The sequence below is a fragment of the Guyanagaster necrorhizus genome, assembly GCF_019112545.1.
Source record: "Guyanagaster necrorhizus MCA 3950 unplaced genomic scaffold BT62scaffold_5, whole genome shotgun sequence".
Taxonomy (NCBI): Eukaryota; Fungi; Basidiomycota; class Agaricomycetes; order Agaricales; family Physalacriaceae; genus Guyanagaster; species Guyanagaster necrorhizus.
In genome coordinates, this window is record NW_025064884.1 from 1947640 (window position 1) to 1968668 (window position 21029).

Below are 21029 nucleotides of genomic sequence, written 5' to 3' on the forward strand. Positions count from 1 at the left end.
TCAATGAGTTCAGCCTCTTTGACAATATGGTGCCAGCTATGAACCTCCTTATTGAGCTTTGCTCAATGGAGTTCATGCTGCATCTCCCTACAGAATCCATTCCAAAGCTTGATAATATGCTCACACTTGCTAGTTATGCCAATAAGGCCATACAAGATTTTCAGCTTGTAAATGTATTCTGAAACAGTGTGATCATTCTGGTAGCACTTCTTTATTTTATTCTGTTGCTGACTTCAGTAATTTAAAAAGAAGCATGAATTAAAGATTCCTCACAAGAAGTCTATCAATGTCCATTCTGCATGGTTTTTCAAAACCTTCTGAATGAAGAAAGATAGTGCCTTTCCTTTCAGGTAATGTGATGCCAGAAATACCCATTCATCCTTTGGAACCTGACCTTCTTTGCAGAATTGAGTCAATTCCATTGTGAAGCAATGGAATTTTTCACCATCAGCTGTACCATCATATGGTGTAGGAGGTATTGGTTAAATCAATCTTTTGCAGTGATGTTTTCAACTTCTATGCTTATGCCAATGGGAACCATGCCTTCTAGTATAATGATGATGGTGTTGATGTCTATAATTGGATGGCTCAAAGCTATCTGATGCATCCAACTCATTGCTTGCATCACTGCTACTTGAGCTCGATGAGCTCAAACCAGTGCTTGAGGAACTATCATCTGATGGAGAAGATTCTGAATAATTAGAGTCTGAATCTGAGTCAGACTTATTACTGGGAGTAGACTCTGATGATTCAGAGCTGGAGGAACTAGCATGGTGCTTATGCTTCTGTTTCTCAAGCTTTTTCTTATTGAGTTTCTTCTTGCGCTCAGGTGAGACCTTCCGCTTCTTCTTTGATTTGCCAACATCTAACACATCAGCCAAGAAGCTATCAGGTGGTAGCTGATCCACAGGGTGAGTAGACCTATGTCAGCTATTTGAAAGTGCCTTTGAGTGTTCTTATATGATGTTCCTCATCCTATGATCAGTCAATGATCTGACAGTCTTTCGTTTTGAAGATTTTGCACTTGTCTTAGAGGGTGCCTTTTTCGGTTGAGGCTCTGCCTCCAAATCTGACTCAGAATCTTCATCTGATGTTTCTTCTACTTCAAGAGCATCATAGCAGTCTGTTTTGTGAACCTTTGTCTTTGGTTTTAATCCCTGAGGTCCTTTTTGTTTGTTATGCTTAGAAGACTTTCTGACAGTCATAAAACCATCTTCAACCTCTGGATGAGCCTCTGAATGGGACACATCACCTTCAGAGACTTTTTGATTGATGTCTTGAGTCTGATTCTATGTTTTGAGAGCCTCACATTGTGCCTCAACATCTAATTCAGTGTTATCAATCTCCTGATTGTGGTCAACAAATTTTTCTTTAGCAATGTAAGAGCTGGGTCCAGATGTAGCCATTGGAGTCTGAGATGCAGTAGGTTGCTCTCGGCCCTTGTCTTCCATCAGCTTGTTCTGACGTTTGGCAAGCATTTCCTGCTGTGCAGTTGTCAAATTCTGTTCAGCTGCATCAATGGTAGAAAGCTGTTCCTTCATGAGCTTTCTTCCTTTGTGTAGTCCTCCAAAATGAACTTCATGTTTCCCCAGGTCATCAAGACTCTGAGTATGGCGAAGCCTTGCAGGTCTTGCCGTTCTATTGGATTCTTCTGCATCTGTAATATGAGATGCTTTCTCGAAGATAGAGGATGTAGATGATTCATAATCATTTCCATTATCTACATCACTACAGGATGAATCATTATCTGAAACTTCTGTGATCAGATTTTCCTTGAAACCAACATCCTCTGATTTCTCTGAGTGATTTGAATCCTCTTCCTCTGCTTGTGCATGGGCAAGAGGAAGGTTTCTCAGCACTGTAGCACCAGATGCTGGAACATGGCTCACAGCCAGAACAGGGGTAGCACCCTGAGTACTCGTAGTGCTAGAATCTGCCACATTTTTAGTATCAAAGTCTGTTGGTGACAACTCACCTGATAACTGAGATAAAGGACTGTCCATCCCTGGTGTAGCTGGCACAACAGTGGTGTTGCGATGGCTGCACAAAGGGTAATGCAACATCCTAAGGAACCAAGAAGTAAAGAGAAAAATTAGATATTGGTGTCAAAGTCAGAATGTCCTCAGGTGATCAAGCCATAGGGGGTCCAGATATTGATGAAGAGAGATATAGAGAGTTTAGAGAGAAAAGTGCAGATGAGAGAGTAAAAGATAAAAGCAAAGATTAAGCCAATGGAGCTGTCAAAAATATGAGAGGATGGCAAAAGTCACTTCTCTCACGAAAGGCTCGCGCAGTTGCTGACAGGCTTATAGGCTTGGTCGATTGCGAAAACCCCTAGCTACAATACGTGTACTGGCTTATATATATATGGCGGGAATAACAAATACGGGCTAAACCGGGGAGACGGGGGAAACAGGGAAAAACGTCAGGTAAAAGTATCGGGCCGTGGAACGACTCGTAACACTTTCTTCCTGCCTATCTCCATACCTCTGACGGGCGCAAGATAGTATTCTAGTTTTGAAGAAGGAAAAGGCATGCTATCTTAGCTTTTCTGTCGCCTTCTCCTACTGAGCGAAAACATTTTACAGACTTTCTCCTGCGATTTTGTTTACTGTGGCTCAACAGAACCGCCTACGTGTGTGTCGAGTCGCTCGCAGAATGAAGGGCGATACTGGACGGGTGATGCTGGACATGGAGCGGGATCGTCGTTGGACTAGTAAAATCGACACGGAGACGTGCTTCTGTTCGCCATCCTCCTCTTTTTCTGGCTAGCATGGGCTTCCCGTACCATGGATCATGCAGAGGGAGAACAGAACTAGGTGCGTTCCCCCTGCTTTATTACGTTCTCCCAATCCTGACCTCGATATTTAGGCCGAAGAACACCAAATCGGCTCGTTATCGAGGCACAGGCTTCCCTCTTTTTTTGTCTTCAGCACCGAACAGGGTTCATTAATCTAGACTACGAGTCTTCGAGGTGAAATACACAACGATTCCGCAACTCAGGCTAGCGACGTTGGGCTGACTACAAGGTCTACCTTGAATTGAAATGTAGAACAAGTATATGCGGCAGCAGGTAGGTGCGATTACAAAGGTCTTGTTTTTGGACGACAGTCTGAGATGTTTGTAGGCCTCTTTAATGGGAACAAAGGTGCGGCAACCGGCAAAACATTCCTCGTTCAGTGGCGTTGCGGCCATCTCAAGCGCATGTCGCCGTCCACGACGATACTTCCCAGGCTACGCCTTATATAAGATGTTATTGGAGACGTGGCTTAGTGCTGGTTCCGCTTCGCACAACATCCAAGTATCAACTTTGGAACATGAGTTGCTACGGTCGAGTAATTGAGCACCTGGGAGGGGGCAGTACAGTGTTCCGCTCAATACAATGTAACTCGTTCCCTTTGTGTTCCGTATTTGTTATGACGATGCTTATAAGAACTGGATTCTGTTGTCAGTTCAGATAGTCACCTTCATCAAACATGACTGCTCCTCAGCCAGGTCGGTGTCTGATGTTGTCGCTACATTGGCTTACTTTGCTGACGATTCTTGTACAGTGAATGCATACATACTAGCTCTTCCTAATGAACTCCTCGAGGAAGCACTCTCACCGGAAGTACGGGAGGAGCGTCATTACGACAACACAAAAATTGGGATCGTCACCCTCTGCTCCGTTTCCAAACGTTTCCGCGATATTTTCCTTCGTCACCTTTACCGCACCATCCGTTATCATGATATACGTAACGTGAGACCGTTCCTCGACGTACTTCGCTTCCGGGACGTCCAATACGTCGTGCACCTCGACCTGGTGCTTCACCCAATCCTCTGTGTACCCGGTTACGATCTCCTTAGCATGCTTGACTTGCTCCTTCTTTCGCTGCCGAAACTTGAGGTTCTCCAGTCTCTCCGCCTCGACATCCGTCCAACGCCAAGAGACCTAGAGGACAGTTACCCCACCGCCATATCGGTCGTTGAACGGGCACCCGCAGATGTAGTGCATTTGTCTCCAGAAGTGGTCAATACTCTTAATTCGGTGTTCCAATCCCTTCCTCAACCACTTCGCTCACTTTCTTTGAGTGGGTTCTGTTTGGAAGATGCCACAGCAGGTCTAGCGGCTACCAAATTCCCTTCTCTACGCACCCTGTCGCTCGACCTGAACGGGACAGGCGACCCGTACATCGTCAACAGTCGGCACTTCTTGCGGGGAATGCCTCGCCTTGAAAGCATCGATCTTCCCGTGCAGTGGTGTCCTCGCAGAACGTTGTTCAGACGAGTGTTTGCCGGTCGCAAATTCAAACACATCAAGATCGGATTTACTGGGCAGATGCGCATGTCCGACACGGACACGCATGAGGATCATGCATGCCCATGGAACCGGTGTATCGTCGGGCTGCTCCAACAATCTTCCTCTATCCTGACGAGTCTCAACATTGGGACGATATCCCTCATTATTCCTCGCAAAGTGGCGTTCCCTGCATTGACCTCGCTCACTCTTCTCGATATCGAATTTGGCTTTAATGCTGGTAAGGAGCTCCAAGGACTCCTGGCACCCTTTCTTAGCTCTCCGCTCGAAACACTGGAGATACTGGAGTGCCACGATCTTCCGGCTGTGTTAGTGGGACTTATTGACACGCATTGGCCAAAGTTGAGGAAGCTTAGCGTGTCGGAGCTCACTACCGTCAAGGACGAATACGATCCTCCGGATCTTTATCCTTATTCGCGTTGTTTGGGAGATGATGCTGCTTGGGATGCGGAGACACGGAGAGAGCTTGAAGCGATATGCGAACACCGGGGGGTGGGTGCATGGCTGGATTGGGGGTACGCAGACTTACCCTGGAGGGATTAGGACTCCTCATCAGCAAGTAGGATATTATCTCTACTGACTAATGTTTGATACTGTAACAAAGAAGGAATTATCATCTACTACTGTTCATTCCGTGATACACAGATTCGAAATCGTCTTCACCCAAGGCACGTAGATCGTCGGTATCACTCTCCGTGGTAAAATCACTAGGCTTGGTACTTGTATACTGGCCGGTGCTACTGGAAGCTGTTTGCTCGCAGGTCAGCAGGGAGATACCAGTGGTAGATGCATGGAAACAGTCATTTCGTGGGCATAAGCAGGGGGAGCCGAGCCACGAGATTGGTCGTTGACACCCATAGATCTTAATTGCCATCGACAAGCAAGTTCTTGCTCTAAGACGTTGTCTGGAGCATGGTGTATCGAAGAAGAATGAGAAGAACGACACGATCTAGCCACAGGTGGGGCGATCGAGCGTGGGGGTGAAGGAGGGTCCGAGAACGTCGCTGGGTGCAGGTGTCCGATGCCGGAGTACCTTCAGGCAGCGTGATGACGCCTGATGGGCGATACAGCATATTGGAGTGCACAAGGAGCAGTGGCGCAGCAGCCGTAGACAAAGGATTCGCATCCCCAGAGGTGGATGCGAGCATGGTAGCAGTCACTGGTGGTAACGACGCACACTCAGTCGAGGGCGTGTAGTGGGGCAACTGCTGGAGAACCTCGAAAGTATGTCGAGATTCGGGTCGAATAGAGTATTGCCGCATAGCAACAGAGTTCTCCGAGGCTGAACATTGAGCCATCCAAGATGATAGTGGTCAGTTGTTAAGAGATAGTCCGATCAATATGGAGGCGCAATGGGTGTAGCTAAAGGTACAAGTAAACATTGATACATATTATAACTCAAATCCCTTACAGATAGCGTTCGAAGACCTTGGGAATGTCTTGGCAGTCGTTGATCTTCGTATGTTAGCTTTACAGGCACTCTTTCAAATGAAGATGGGACTACGACTGGGAGGTAAGTCAATGTTGGCACATTGAAGAAGTATCAGTACTTCATCAAATGCGGTTCCGTAGGATCGTTTCAGGATATGATATCTGGTATCAAAATGTGACGAATGTTTTGAAGGATGCTTTGAGGGTGCCAAGGAGGAAGATGCATCAAGTAATAGAGAGAGGCGGGAACCAATTCTACTAATCGTCGTCTGATAAAAGTGCCGTTGAGAATGATGAAATTGATAGCAGAGACTCTCGTCATAGTGGCTCACGGGAAGAGGTGGATGGTAGTGTTTTACGGCATTGCGTCAATATTGCAGTCAGGACTAAAAGGCATTTGTGAGAATAGCCAAGTAAAAACTCGTTTTTGTCGTTACAGATATATAATCGAGTACATATGGAAAAAGTCCTACAAAAGACTCCAATAATTGTGCATGTCCGAAGTCACAAGCTTCACGTTGCCTGGTCATAGAAGTTCCACCCAATCGTCGACCTAGTCATCCTCAAAGTCATCCTCTAAAGTCGAAATGTTGACGATGTCCTCGAAGAGGGCACAGATAAACTCTTCCGCAGCCTCCCCGAAGGTATAGACTAGAAAAAAAACTCTTTTGTCAATGAACGGCTGAAGAGAATGAGCTTCAGATGTATACCTTGGCGAGAGTTGCATTTCTCGTGAGCAAAGCAAAGGTCCTTGCACTTCGCGGATGGGCCGTTCAAAGCTGGTCAGGATCGGAAGGAGAGAAGGAGAGAGAACGTACGTCGTCGAAGCAAGAACAATGTTCTGGGACATTTAATGGACAGTGCTTGCCCGTTCCTGGCAAGGTCCACGACGGTTTCCAAGGAGCGCAAGAACCGTAGTATGCCCTTGCTTGGACAGCAGTTTCTGCTTCCGGCTGGCGGTGCTGGAGAGGCCGGGAACTATGAGAGTGGCGAGAGAAATGAGCACGGCGAGAGAGAAGCGCATGGTAATAAACGAGTCAAGCGAGAATGAGTGGTTACAGATGTGGATAGACGAGAGTGGAGAGACTGTCAGGATCCCAGAGGTACAATCTCTCTCCACAGATGCAGCTCGAGACGTCTCCACTCCTTAACACGTTCATCACTTCCGACGATGTCACTACCAGAGCCATGGACGTCGAAGCTAAGGGAGCGTCGTGCACATATATTCGGCTATCAGACCCTTCCCTGTATCAAGAGACGAAACCTGCAACAAAATGTATTAGGTTATACGCATACAAGATACTGAGAACATCGAATCACCATCGGCAGGTCCAAGAAAAATGCAAAGAAGAGCAAATTTGAAGAAAAGAGGGTCTGGACAACGTTAGGAAGGCAACGCAACAAGGAACCCAAAACACACCTTTATCTCGTCAATTTATCCGTCAGCTCCTCTCTTCTGCATTACGAAATGGGATTCGGTGCTCATTGCAGCTATGGATTGACGAGCTTGGAGAGCAGAAGCACGGGTTCATATTGATCTTACAAGCATATAACTGGCACAGTGTAGCTATCATCTGTCGTTGGATGAGTACATACTCGCAGGATTTGCGACATCTGAAAACACGATTCAGTGTTGCACCATGCTATGATTGTGACGAGGACATACAAAAGGATATGTCTCAGCTACGACTACCTTTACAATCCAGAGATTTGGAGGCGAATCCGTTGCACTAGGGAACGAAATATGGTCGATAAAGAAGAGCATCTGCAGTGCCCTGCCTCAGTACAAAAAGAAGCAAGTGTTGAAGTAGCACACCCTCCATGTCGCTCTTACCTTACATAATCGTAGCTACCAATACTGGAGATCGAAAGTCAACGTCTACTAGCTTTTGACTTTTGACTCCAGATCTGGCATTCCCCACTGCGCTATGCAACCTGCTCTCAACAGGTTATGGGCCCCGTGCCTTACTAAGCCAAGCAAACTTTTCATTCCCTCTTGCGAACTATTCACTAGACGTCAAAGTCTCGCTCACTTTCCTAAAGGATATCACTATCCATTCGGAAGTCACATCCACACACTCTCTAACCCCAACGGTCTCTTTTTTCTCTCACACCACGATGAATGACTCAGACGTCGTTGACACCACCAAACACGGTTTTCCCAACCTCCATGCTGGCAACTGGAACCACTTTGCACCTTCATTCAAGGCCTATATGTGCATCAAGGGGCTATTTGGCCACTTCGATGGTACCGAGGAGCCACCAGAGCAAGTTGACCCCAGCAAACCCACAAAGCTTGAAAAAAGGGAGATGAAAGCTTACCTTCAAGCTCGTTCATCTGCAGCAGGATACCTCTGGCTTTGCATTGACAAATCACAGCATGCTCACATCAGTCTCCTCATGGGTAAGCCCACAGCTATGTGGTCGAAACTGAAAGACATTCACCAACAGCAAAAACCGGGCACCCGTTTCAATGCCTATGATGCCTTATTCAGCATTCAGAAGGATGATGGAGAGTCTCTCTCTACTCTCATTGGACATGTCTCACAAGCTATACAAGACATCAAAGCACTCCACCCTGAAAGGTTCACCATTGATCAACTCGATGAAGAGCTTCAATCCATGACTCTCATCTGTGCCCTCTCATCCGATTATGACAATTTTGTGTCATCAGTCCTTCTTCTCCATTCTCTCAGTCTTGACAAACTCATTGCTGCCTTCCACACTGAAGAGATGCAGTGCCGCTCTCATGACACCACTTCAGCAACATCATTCAAAGCGAGCACTGTCAGAGTCCAAGCCACTCATATGGCATCATCTGATACCACCTGCAGCTGGTGCACCAACTCTGGACATACCGAGGAGGAGTGTTTTGGCAAAAAGAAAGCCAAGGAGTGAGCTATACAGTGTGTCCAGGAACGTCAGAATGCAAAATCAGGCAAGAAGGTGGGAGAGGCAAAGACAGAGAAGTCAAACATTGTAGAAGAGACTGCCAGCCAAGCAAGTATCAATCTCTTGTCCCCAGCATCATCTAACTGGAATACGGACACAGGCGCTTCATCTCACATGAGCCATCATCAAGACTGGTTTCATGTCTGGACACCACATGTGGTTCCAATTCAGTTAGCAGACAATTCAATCATCTATTCAGCAGGCATGGGGACAGTCGTGTTTGAGCCTAAAGAGAAGAATGGAGAGGTCTGCGAGGCTGTTGAGTTCCAGGATGTACTGCATGTATCTGATCTTCACAATAACTTGCTTTCACCCTTCCATCTTACATGTCATAAAGGATATGAGATTAACATAGCTGGGTCATCTGTTCAGTTCTTTCAAGACAAAGCGCTTCATTTCTCAGCCACTGTTAATGATAATAACATCAGATATCTTAATGGCACCACTCACACTACAAGGCTGGTAACCTCCAATACTGTGAGCACCTGTCCATTTGATCTGACTCTATGGCATCGACGAACCTGTCACAGAAGTATAAACATTGTCCAGAACATGTATGAGAATCAACTTATCTTGAATATGAAGATGAACAATACACAATCTAATCCTGACCCAATTTGTGAACCCTGTCTTATGGGCAAGCACAGGTGACATAATATTCCTCAAGGGCCCTCATCTCTTTCAACATGCCCTCTCGCAATTGTATTCTCTGATCTTAAAGGACCGATATCAGTTGCTATGCCAGAAAGTTATTGCTACTGGATCACTTTTATATGTGGTGCTCTGCGTTTTTGGGCTGTTGCCTTGCTAAAGCACAAGAGTGATGCTCTGGCTGAATTTAAATGCTACAAAGCCTATGCTGAAAACTTTCATGGTCTGAAGATCTTAGAGGAGCAAGACAATGGTGGAGGAGAGTATATGGGTCATGAATTTGATCAGTTATGCATAGAAGAAGGGATATCAAGGTGCCATACTGAGCCTGATGAGCCTCATCAAAATGGAATTGCAGAACATGCAAATCGCAATATTGCTGAAGGGGCTATTACTATGCTCTATGAAGCTCATCTTTCTCCCTCCTTCTGGGGACTAGCAGTGCTTGCATTTGCATATATGTGCAACTGTTGCCCTATGGCACCACTTTCTAAAACAACACCATATACTGGCTGGCATAAGAAGAAACCTGATGTCTCTAACTTGCATGTCTTTGGCTGCTTAGCTTATGTTCATGTTAAAAAGAACAAGCGACAAGGTCTTCAGCCATGCACTACTAAATGCATATTCATCAGATATCCATCAGGCACAAAAGCATGGAAGTGCTGGAATCCTGTAACCAAGAAGTTCATCATATCAAGCCATGTCATTTTTGATGAGCAGGTGTTCCCAGGAAATACAAAAACTCTTATCAATCCCTTCAGTGATCTATTTTCTTCACTCCCAAATCTGTCAGATTCTCCTATGCTGCCTGATCAAGGGGGAGACTTTAACAATGATGATCTTTCACCCTCAGAAAATCCTCCAGTGATGTGCTTGGTAACAGCTAAGTGACTAAGAGAAGTGAATGAGGAATGAACTCTCAAACACCAACACCTAACCACTCAATACACAATCACCAAATACAGTTGAGGTTGGTTGTTTTGAGTACGATAGAAGCACTCTTGCAGTCTTAAGTAAAATCACAGAAACAGTCAATAAAGACAGTTATTTAACTCTATCTTGCTTTCAAAGATGCAATACTCATGAGAGTAGTTTATAGCAATGTTTAAGTATAATTAGGACTTAGAATCAACACCAAATTGTGCTCCAAACCAACTTAGAGTATTTCAAAACCCAATGAACTCCAAAACCCAAATATTAAGTCTATCAAGCACTTAGGCTTGACTAGCTGCACTCTTGGCAGTCTAGCAGTCCTCAAAACCGAAGAACTTGTACTCTGATACTGAAACCCTTATAGTTTGGAACCCAAATTAATTCAAAACCCAAAATATAGTTATAATTCCAATCTAATCCTCTCTCTAAGTGACAAAGCAACTTAAATAAATCACTAAGTCAAAGCAGAACTCAAAATCCGTTGTCCCAGGGACTAGCTACAGTGGGCTAGAAGGCCTGAACACGGGGGTGGGTCGCTTGCTTCCTATTTCCCCCCCATTCCCTTCTTTTATACACCAACAACAGATACAGAATCTATAAATAAAGCACTCAAAATAATATTTCTCCTGTTTAAAGTGGAATCACACCATTATTCCAGAATGGCAGCACTCCTGGACTCCCCTAGGCTTGCCCAGACCCGCCTGGCCACCGCACAGCCTTATTTTAAGCCTACAGTGCCTGTGGATACCTAACTCCTTTCTGTCTACTCAAAGTTTTAATCCTCTGAGTTATTCTTAGTAGCTTGATTGATCAGGCCTGATCAGGCCCGGTCAACTGGTCCTATCCACTCTATTCCTCTCAATTCTAAGTCTCTTAGGTCACCTGATACCTAGGAAATTCTGACTTAGACATTTGAGTCAAAACTCATAGTGCTAGCCACAGATCATTGGGTCTCACTTCTTACTGCTCCTGGATGATGCTATCTCTACTCAATACTCCACAACTGACTATGGTATTATACCTCTAGCTGTCTTAGAATATACTTGTCTTAGTGGCATGTAGAATTGGCCCCATTTGAGGTACCATTTCTAAGTCCAACTTGGACTTAGTATTTTCCAAGGTGTGGTGCTGAACTTTTCTAAGTTCAAACCTGACTTAGGATTTTTATCCTTAGGCCATGTTATTTTACAAAGTCCCTTTTGGACTTAGTATTGGTGACTAGCATGACTATCAGCTCAGAGCCTCAGCCATAGTCCTCTACTGGCTAATGATTCTCAGTTACTAGCATATTCTAGTGTGTTATGCAGAATTTGCAAATTATAGGGCTGGACATGTAGCCTGCATATCACCAGCACCAAATCTCTTACCTCCTCCAAGCCCATCACCTCCAGTATCACCCCTTCCTCATGATGTTATAATCCCCCCTGGCTCATCATTTGATGGATCTCTCTCAGACCTAACTCCATCACCATCACCACCATCTCCAACAGACCTAGGCAAACATGAATACAGAATATGTGATGATGGCTTATATGATCCTGGCCCTGGTTATGGTCATGGAATGCGCTGAAATGTCAACAATGATGATCATGCAAGAGATGCAGAGGATCAAGCACATACAGCCTTTATGGAAGATAAAACTATTCTCAAAGGCATAGCTTTCTCCAGCCAGACAATCGAGCATTTGACAATGAAGGAAGGACTGGAAGTTGCATTTGAGAGCATGACAGAAGCAGCTTACAAGGCATCTACACATGATGGTGAACCTAAATCCTTCCATGAAGCTATGAAACGTCCTCCAGAGGAAGCTGCAAGTTGGTATGAAGCCGCTATGCAAGAGATACAGGCACTCATTGAGAATGGCATCTTTGAATTAGTGAAATGCCCTCCAAATCAAAAGGCAGTTGGGAGTCGCTAGGTATTCAAAGTAAAACGCAATGCTGATGGATCAATTGAGCGCTATAAAGCAAGGCTTGTTGCAAAAGGATACTCACAACAACCTGGCTTTGATTACACCAAAACCTTCTCTCCAACGCCAAAATGGGCTGCTCTATGAGCTGTCCTAGCACTTGGTGCCCTCAAGGATTTAGAGCTATGGAGTGTCGACATCTCATCAGCATTTCTCAACGATGAGCTGACAGAAGAGGTGTATATGGAGCAGCCAGAAGGTTTTGAGGAGAAAGGAAAGGAATGGGTCTGGCGCCTCTTCAAGTCTCTATACGGACTAAAGCAAGCTGGGAGAGAATGGCACAAAAAGCTACATGCAACATTGACCAATGCCATGGGTTTTGAACAGGTAAAATGCGAGCATAGTGTCTGGGTTTACAAGAGGGACAGTGAGCATATCATCATTCCAGTCTTCATTGATGACATGACTATTGCCACAAAGACACCAGACGGTGTTGCAAAGGTCATCAACGATCTCAAGAAGCACTTTAAGCTTCGAGACTTGGGTCCAACATCTTACCTCCTTGGTGTCGAGATCAAGCGTGACCGAGCCAACCGAACACACACTCTCTCCCAGCGCCAATACATCCTAGATATTCTGCAACGTGCAGGAATGGCTGACTGCAATCCTGTTCTGACACCTTTGGATCCAAACATAAAACTTACAGCAGATCAGTCTCCCAAAACACCAGAGGAATATGAGACAATGCGGACAATCCCATACCTGAATGTGCTCGGCTCTGTGGCCTACCTCGCTATTGCTACCAGGCCCGATGTCGCCTACCCCGTGAGCGTACTCTCACGATTCAGCAAAAACCCCGGCACAGCCCACTGGGAAGCTCTCAAACGGCTATTACGCTATCTGAAGGGCACAGTCGACTATCGTATTGTCTACTCTCCTGACTCTGAGTCAGATTCATCAGTCTTTGACTTTAAGACTTATTGTGATGCAGACCATGGGGGCGACAAAGATAGTGGGCGTTCTACAAGTGGCTTCATTGTCAAAATGGGTACTGGAGCCATTAGCTGGATGAGTCGTCTTCAGGCATTTGTGACGCTCTCAACAACAGAGGCAGAATACGTTTCAGCTGTGTCTGCTGGTCAGGAAATCCTTTGGCTTCGCAACTTGTTCACAGAGTTTGGCTATTCACTCACCAATGCCTCAGTCCTCTATATCGACGAGTCTGCTTTGTCAGTTGCCTGAAACCCTGAACATCATGGCCGGGTTAAACACCTTGACCTTCGATTCTATTGGCTGCGCGATGAAGTTGAAAAGGGGCGCATCCATGTGGTCCACTTACAAACCGAAAATATGCCAGCCGATGCCTTGACAAAGGGATTAGGAAGAGAGAAGCTCAGACACATGATTACCTTACTCGGACTTGTCTCAATACCTCCGTAGACATGTTCGGTCGAGGGGGAGTGTTGAAGTAGCACACCCTCCATGTCGCTCTTACCTTACATAATCGTAGCTACCAATACTGGAGATCGAAAGTCAACGTCTACTAGCTTTTGACTTTCGACTCCAGACCTGGCATTCCCCGCTGCGCTACGCAACCTGCTCTCAACAGCAAGAAAAGACTGGAAGACGCACGGGTATGTAGTTCCCTCTGTCAGCCACTGCTAGCTGAAAAAAGCGGGCCCCATTAATATTGAGAGAAGAAAAAATATCTTTGTAGACTAGCTCCTGAAGAAGTCCTCGTATGAGGTTTTGAGCTTACGCCTCTTCCTACGAGCGTTCTCTGGTACGACATTGACCACTGCCTTCGGGAGAACACTTGTTTCTGCACAAATGAAAACCGGGAATTTCTGCAGTGTACCGTTCAGATGCTTATCGAAAGCACGAAAACAAATTGAATACGGACCTTGACCCTTTGCGGCGTACGTGTGAAGCGAGGTTGATGCTGCGCCACAGGATTTCACGCTAGGTCCTTCCCGGAGCTTCATTTGACCAGCTGGTAGGCAGGTGCGAATGCGAACAAAAGAGAAAACCACAAGCAACTCTTAGCGAAAGAGAAAAGAGGACGGTCCTTTCTGTGTTAGATACACACATGTGGCGAGCCAGTCGAGGAGATAACTTGAGGACAGGGAAATCTTGTCATACATGTGCCAGGTAGTGGTATACAACCTAAGAGATAAATCTCAGCCTGAGAATTAACCTCGAATGAAGTAGGACCCACCTTGGCCGTGGTTTGCCAGACGTCTGAGAAGAAAACAAAGGCTCGTCTTCAGGGCTGGTCATTTGAAATTAGTACAACGACCACACCAACCTGTCAGTTTCCAATGAACTCACCCCTTGACATGGAGGACTGGGAGGTATCAGTGTCGGAGGTCCGAGATTGGACCTATACCCTTGTGAGTACGATCACATATATCAAGCAGTCGCCACTGATCGCCACCTTGCAGATCGAGGTTTTGGGTTTCAGGAATGTTATAGGTTTGAGGGATAGGGCTTTGGCAACTCCTCTGAGTGAGACGAGTGTCATGCTGCTTACCTGCGAGGGTGAAATTTTGGTGAGTGCATCGTACTGGTACAGAAACTAGGGAACTCAATTGGTGGTAGAGCAATTACATGAAGGTCACCGAACAAGTTACGGCCTGGAGGAGCAATATTGATGGTGTACCGAGCCGCGCGCCACTTATGCACCCATTCGATTCGCATCAACGTATGCTGTTGATCTTAAATGATAGGCCCTATATTCCCCGCGAAGCCCTGGACGACGCGCCTCCGCTCGATGCTTGTGTGGGACAGGTGGTTCTTGCTGACGCTCCTCGGCAAGCAACGCTACGACAACAAGCAGGCGGCGGAGGAGCGGGAGCTGTTCTGGTGCGTTGTCAACCACGATCCACTCGCTGAGCCCAATGACTGGGAGGACTTCGTGTGCAGCAAGAAGGACGACATGACCCAGCATCATCACGTCAGTCGCGATGAACCATCCAACACCATATACAACAATACAGCATCAGTCAGCCCATCGGGGTGGATAACAATGATGCCAAACCACTTGTACCCTCCGCCGCCACCTCACCACCAGCACGAGGAATACCCAACAACCCATCCAATGCAGCCTCCATCTCTTGCCTTGGATGCCGGATATCCGGTTCGGTCCTCAAGTTGATAGGCTCGTTCGTTCGGGCTGCGTAATATCTGTCCACAGAGCGTAGAAAGCTTCGGGCGAGCATTAAGACCTCAATCTGTCCGGTTTTAAAAACCAAATACGCTCGATCTAAAAGCGGGATGCTAATTGTAGGAGGAGATAGCCGTACCTTGTTTTCCAACTGTCCGAAAACAAAACAAAGAGGGAGGTGTTCAGGGCTGGTTATTTGTCATCTACCGTCGTCACTCAACTTGATATCTTGCTTTCGAGGTTCACCAGACTCCAAGGCACGCCAGTAGAAGATATGGAACTCGACTACATGGGAAGACCCTCGGTGAGCACATCATTTCATCGTTGAAAGGAATGTGGGACTCAAAAAGAGCAGGCGAACTACGCTGTGTATGAGCCACTCTACGCGACATCTTTTCATAACATCTTCGACCAGTCGCAGTCCCTCTCGCATCCGAATGGTGTTGCTGATCCGATTCACGACACTCCCGACAGTTTCATGGCATGGATGGCCTCACATCCGAGTCAGCATTCGGAGAAGTTATACGAGAACACCCCTTGCCGCAGTGATCCCGTCCGGTTCGATCCCTTTGGTCTGGAAGAGGAGAAGGCCGGTAACGCAGAGGCCCACTAGCAGCGACATGGACTCCGGAGCAAAGATCCCACCGGGTAAATCCACCAACAACCAGAGTGTCGGCCGTACAGGCACGAACATGTCCCATGCCATGGTGTCCCCGGAGAGTTCGAGGCTTGGATAACATATCTCCTGGAGCGGAAGAGGGTCGATGGCGCAGAGCATTACTGGAATCCAGTGGCGCTTCCACGCGTGGACATACCCAAAGATCCCGCCAGGTTTGACTGCTGGTTCGACTCCCTTGTGTCGAAGGCCGACAAGACCCTCCATCGCGGCGTCGTTCGCGATGAACCCACCAATAACGCATTCGTAGATACGCCATCGGCTGGCCCATCGCAGTCGGCGACAGCGATGATAGGCCATTCGTACCCTTAGCACAACCTCCCATGGTATGCGCCTCTACCAGTACTCTACGCTCCCATTTCCGAAGTCCTCGTCATGGTACCCAGATGGCTTAGTGGATGGTCGTCCTTCATACTTGTGGCTCACGCGTATATATCGTAGTCGACCACGGGAAGTGTGCAAGGCATATCTGCAAAGTTCTGTTTTATTTCTTTTCAGAATGAGAACAGAATTCCAAACTCACTTTTAAGACCAAGAAGAGCTGAAGGTACGATTGACAGAGTACTAGGCTCAACAACATTGTTGCTGCTGGCTTCCTCGAGGTCGACAGTTCATCATCAATGAGCAGGAGAAGAACAGTTCGGTAGGAATAGCGAGGTGGTAGAGGATGCCGTTGCCAACGGTGAATACCCCAATGGTAGAAGGAAGGAAAGACGGGAAGGTGCGGGGCGGTGCGGGACAGATAACTGTCACGGCCCCATCACGACGTGTTCGCCTTCAACCCCTTCAACTTCGAGCTTGACATCCACGATAGCGCAATTCCTTCTATGAGTTGCTTCTTCCTCTCTACACCGTGCCGGTATCACTATGAATGCTTGCTCGTAAATTTGGATAAATGCCATTCATAGCGTTGATGAGTGGAGAGGTGACAGTTTCCTAGGACTATGAGCACGATATCTTCTTGGTATCGGGTAGGCGCTCCAAGAGCAATCTGCGGTCTTTTCCATCAGCAGCAGGAATACAGGGTAACAGCATTGTCGACGACGACGATGCCAAACCACTCGTACCATCCCCCGTCGCCTCACCACCAGCATTAGTAATGTCTCTGACACTACATCCTCCTTTTCTCATCTTAACCACTGGATACTCTGGGTGGTTCGGTCCTCCACGCTGACCGGTTCGTTCAGCGTGATAGTCAATGCATCTGGCTACAGAGTGGAGAAAGTTTGGGAAAGCGAGCGGTGAGGCAGAAGATGTCACCCACAACAACGAAAATGGTGTCGAACCAACCGTTGACAGCTTCCTAGGACCATGAGCAAGATATCTTCTCGTCGGTAGGTATCGGGTGGACTCCAAGAGCAGTCTGCAGTCTTTTCCATCCATAGCGGGAGTACGAGGTAATGGTTGTTGATGTCGCTCTCGACAGATGGTAAGAGTCGCCAGCAGCGAGTTCTGTTGTCGTGGTGGAAGGAAGGGATGAAAGAAGGACGATGGTCTGCCGTCAGTCACGGCCTTCCAGTTACTCCCGACGTCCGTGAATAATCTCCATCTCCATCCTCTTAACGCTCTGTTCAGGTCTTGGTTTTGGTCGGAACAGAATTGGACAGTCTACCATATGCACTCGTTGTGGCCTTTTATTCACGCTCAGTCGAATGCGTCTATCAGGCGGAATCTGTGTATGAGATGACTGAAGTTGCGAATTGATCCCACTTTTCCGCGATTTCCAAGTATCGCACATACTCAGTACGATTTTCAAATTCTTTTTTTCATACTCGCTTTTACTTATCTTTCTCTGCTAGGCTGGAATGGGACCACTAGGTAATTATCTACTCAGGGCAGTTTCTATATTGTTGAGACACGCCGAGGACGATTCCCATTCATACGAAACGACTCGGGACCAACAGGTCGCCGTCTCAGATGGACATCTCCGACCTCTTGGAGAATACCTCCTCCCTCAGAGATAACCTTGCAGCTTTGGACTGGCTTTCGTTAGACGTACCTAGTACAATATCGACTTGAGGAACCATTCACGTCCATCGCATTTCAGGACGTTCTCCTCACATCATTGCCTCCAACGGGCACCGAAGAGCACTACTTTTACACTGTGTATCATACGATGACATGGACGTCAAGCACAGCTCAAACTGGGTCATTAGCTGCGTTTGTCGTGCTTGGTGGTCAGTATTGTATCAACGCCAAGTCTCTGGACGACTTTCTCCATTGAAGATGATCCTTTCACGGAAAACAGAGCGACACTTCTCCGGGAGTATCTGACACGTTCCAGCCAGTATTCACTCTGCGTCACACTGCTCATCCTCATGTGATTGAGATACTGCTTTACCCGCTGCACCGACCTTGACTTTACGGCAAGGGTGCTCGGGAATGTTGGCCCGGCACAGCAGGTAGGGTGGTTGGTTCGCCTTGGAAGGCCTGGAGCATAGAATGACAACATATCTATATTAAATTATGTAGTATTGGTAGCAAATATTAACTCTCGTGGTAGGCTGTAATCAGGCTGGATGGGAGACACGATGGGTAAGTGATTGGCCCATTATTCCTTGTACAGGGACTGACTGTGATTAAGTTCCATCTATCTTGTTTGGGTAGGAGTCCAGTGCCCAAGAATTGGGTGTGTGACGCCTGCCGAGTTCAGGTTGTAACGAAACTGCCGGAAAGAGCCATATGGCTTAGTCATGAAATTGACGTCATTGTCTATCACGTGGTTGGGTGGGTACCCCTTCGATACCTGAGAATAAAATTTCGACCCCATGTACAAAATTGAATTTGGCGAGCACCCTTTGCTGAATAGCAAGCTTTATTTGGAGAGCGAACTGATGTTACCGTTACTGTTAGCGTTGGTACCAGCGCAAGGCCTCAATCATGGAGCGGCTGGGTCCAGTGGCTGATTATCCCGATTTAGTCATCACCGCCCTTCCAGTCGATACCAGTCCGGTAACCCGTCTTCACTTGATTGCAGCGTCAATGATCACTCGATCGCGTCCCATCCGACGTTTCGTTTTCTCGGCTCGGACTGGATGCTGGATGCTTAGTCTACGAAAGACCTGTTTCTCTGTGTTCAAATTCATCGAGGTGAGTTCACGCTGTATGTCCTGTCCGATGAGAAATATCACGTAAGGCTGCGCCATAGACAGCTTTCACAGTGATATTGGTTCAAATGAGTCATCAGGACTATGGACAACTGTTCGAAGGAGGTGATAAAATGGGTCTAGATAATCAGAGAATCCTTTCTTCTCCCTCGTTCCATAGTATTGAGCTCCCATAAGTGAAGCCTTCGATGAATAACGCCTCGCCGCGCACTTTGAGGTTTTTCCAAATTATCGGGATCATGCCTTCTACCTGCCACAAGGTGAGAGCGAAAAGTGAGGCAAGTAGTCACGTATCATCGGCTACAACTTTCACGAGCAAGTCGCGATGCGAATAAAAGGAACGCGCACTCGAGTGGCGAGGGTGCCTGGGGATAAGCACACTTTCAGAGTCTCAATAAGAACTAGCGGAATATTCTTCGCACCAAGATCGCGCATGCATAAGCTCGCGTACGGGGAAGAGTTTACAATATGCCTCAAATATTCCCATCTACAATGCCCAGGCTAGGCGTGTTCCTATGGGCTGGCACCGCTCGTCCTCGGATAATTTGGGCATCTGATGAGGTATGGAGAAGTTATCGATGAAAGGAAGGAAAGACGCAAAGAGTTGCCATGACTTGACATCTCAAAGTTACAAGCGATATCCCAACTTCACTGCGGGTTAAAAACCTTGCCTTGGAACCCAGTAAGCGAATGGGAAATGACAAAGAACACACCTGTGTACCTTGACGCTAACACATCGATACGAGCCACAGTCAAAGTGTGTTGCCACTTGATTGTGGCCAGGGAAAAATAAATTGATTAAAACCAGACCTACAGGAACGATATTCTCAGCCTACATGCCGCACCCTAGATGTTATATGCAAGACGAGATAGCGTTGCTTCCCAGGCGTTCGAAAACAAAACAAAGAGAGAAGCGTTCAGGGTTCCCAATTTGTCATCAGCTACGGCCACACAAGTTGAACTCTCACTTCCAAAGTTCCAACATGGACATGAACTCGCTTCATACTCAAGAGGATGAGACGCTCCTCTCTGAGAGAATTTACTCCCTTGTGAGTGCGATTTCACTGGCGATGCTGATAGCCACACCTCACTGGCTTGCAGATCGACACTATAGGGATTGCAGGAGCGATTGAATCCATGCATAGGACAACCGGTATTCCAGTAATGCCCATGGGAAATTTAGACCTTGGCTACATTGAAAGAAGTCTGGTGAGCACATTGGGGAGATGTTAAATAAAGTAAAGATCAACTCATTCTCAGCAGGCGAACTATGCTGCCATGCCACAAACATCCAAGGCTCCCCATAAGGCTCCTCGAAACATGCCTCCCACTGACCCCGCCGCATTTGACGACTGGATCGTCTCTCTCTTTCTCCGGGAGAGGGTGGATGAAACATACCAGCACCCAGAGCGGCTACATGAGCGCGAACAGCCCTCACACCGGGCTCCACCCACCGACCCCACCGCTTTCGATGCCTGGATTGTCTCTCTCTTTCTCCAGGAGAGGGCTGATCACACATACCATCATCCAGAGCGGCTATACAAGCGCGAACAGCCCCCACGCCAACCTCCACCCACTGATCCTGTGGAATTCGATGCCTGGATTGTCGCCATGATACGAAGCAACAAGGCCGACAAGACCCATCATCGCGACGTTGTTCGCGATGAACACCCCAATAACGTATTCGTAGATATGTCATCGAGCGGCCCATCGGGGTCAACGACAGCAATGACAGGACCCTCGTATCCTCAGCTTCCGTGGTGGATCGTGCCCCCTGGGCTTCCTCCACTGCTCCACAACCCATGCCCCGTCGTCGCCACTACAACCCCGAGCTGGCTCACTGGCACCAACGGAGAGTCGTCGGTTATGTTCATGTCCCATGCGCATATGTAGCGACGTCCAGT

The 21029-nt window shown here is 47.2% G+C and overlaps 7 protein-coding genes across 7 annotated transcripts; 4 read left to right on the forward strand and 3 right to left on the reverse strand.

The window, feature by feature from the left end:
• Window positions 1-269: 269 nt before the first annotated feature.
• On the reverse strand, window positions 270-2063 carry BT62DRAFT_1050482 (uncharacterized protein; the record flags this gene model as incomplete). The annotated part of the gene is made up of 5 exons (XM_043178519.1): window positions 270-451; window positions 539-899; window positions 999-1283; window positions 1323-1933; window positions 1976-2063. The coding sequence occupies 5 exons, from the start codon at window positions 2061-2063 to the stop codon at window positions 270-272; spliced, it is 1527 nt and encodes a 508-aa protein (XP_043043582.1).
• A 595-nt stretch (window positions 2064-2658) lies between these two features.
• BT62DRAFT_1002424 (uncharacterized protein) lies at window positions 2659-3343 on the forward strand (the record flags this gene model as incomplete). The annotated part of the gene is made up of 6 exons (XM_043176850.1): window positions 2659-2735; window positions 2803-2819; window positions 2872-2894; window positions 2959-3012; window positions 3053-3073; window positions 3128-3343. The coding sequence occupies 6 exons, from the start codon at window positions 2659-2661 to the stop codon at window positions 3341-3343; spliced, it is 408 nt and encodes a 135-aa protein (XP_043043583.1).
• Window positions 3312-5015, forward strand: BT62DRAFT_622987 (uncharacterized protein). Its single transcript, XM_043181646.1, has 3 exons — window positions 3312-3384; window positions 3434-3495; window positions 3552-5015. Exons 2-3 carry the CDS (start codon window positions 3477-3479, stop codon window positions 4838-4840), a joined length of 1308 nt encoding a protein of 435 aa, XP_043043584.1. The 5' UTR covers window positions 3312-3384; window positions 3434-3476; the 3' UTR covers window positions 4841-5015.
• On the reverse strand, window positions 4874-5729 carry BT62DRAFT_928894 (uncharacterized protein). The gene is made up of 3 exons (XM_043185593.1): window positions 5709-5729; window positions 5255-5666; window positions 4874-5202 (listed from the first exon to the last, which is right to left on the reverse strand). Exons 2-3 carry the CDS (start codon window positions 5593-5595, stop codon window positions 4911-4913), a joined length of 633 nt encoding a protein of 210 aa, XP_043043585.1. The 5' UTR covers window positions 5596-5666; window positions 5709-5729; the 3' UTR covers window positions 4874-4910.
• Window positions 5730-15608: 9879 nt separating this feature from the next.
• BT62DRAFT_623062 (uncharacterized protein) lies at window positions 15609-16652 on the reverse strand. Its single transcript, XM_043181647.1, has one exon. It carries the CDS (start codon window positions 16341-16343, stop codon window positions 15819-15821), a length of 525 nt encoding a protein of 174 aa, XP_043043586.1. The 5' UTR covers window positions 16344-16652; the 3' UTR covers window positions 15609-15818.
• Window positions 16653-18814: 2162 nt separating this feature from the next.
• Window positions 18815-19531, forward strand: BT62DRAFT_623303 (uncharacterized protein). Its single transcript, XM_043181648.1, has 2 exons — window positions 18815-19108; window positions 19167-19531. The coding sequence occupies exons 1-2, from the start codon at window positions 18899-18901 to the stop codon at window positions 19299-19301; spliced, it is 345 nt and encodes a 114-aa protein (XP_043043587.1). The 5' UTR covers window positions 18815-18898; the 3' UTR covers window positions 19302-19531.
• Window positions 19532-20143: 612 nt separating this feature from the next.
• On the forward strand, window positions 20144-21029 carry BT62DRAFT_928914 (uncharacterized protein). Its single transcript, XM_043185594.1, has one exon. It carries the CDS (start codon window positions 20404-20406, stop codon window positions 21016-21018), a length of 615 nt encoding a protein of 204 aa, XP_043043588.1. The 5' UTR covers window positions 20144-20403; the 3' UTR covers window positions 21019-21029.

What these genes read in the sequence shown, in the direction of transcription:
- BT62DRAFT_928914 (XM_043185594.1), top strand. Translation starts at nt 20,404, where the DNA reads ATGCCACAAACATCCAAGGCTCCCCATAAGGCTCCTCGAAACATGCCT.
- BT62DRAFT_623062 (XM_043181647.1), bottom strand. Translation starts at nt 16,343, where the DNA reads ATGGGAGGTTGTGCTAAGGGTACGAATGGCCTATCATCGCTGTCGCCG.
- BT62DRAFT_623303 (XM_043181648.1), top strand. Translation starts at nt 18,899, where the DNA reads ATGGAGCGGCTGGGTCCAGTGGCTGATTATCCCGATTTAGTCATCACC. An exon ending in CTGTGTTCAAATTCATCGAG is followed by an intron (nt 19,109 to 19,166) that starts GTGAGTTCACGC and finishes GCTGCGCCATAG; the next exon opens with ACAGCTTTCACAGTGATATT.
- BT62DRAFT_928894 (XM_043185593.1), bottom strand. Translation starts at nt 5,595, where the DNA reads ATGGCTCAATGTTCAGCCTCGGAGAACTCTGTTGCTATGCGGCAATAC. An exon ending in CACGCTCGATCGCCCCACCT is followed by an intron (nt 5,203 to 5,254) that starts GTGGCTAGATCG and finishes ACCATGCTCCAG; the next exon opens with ACAACGTCTTAGAGCAAGAA.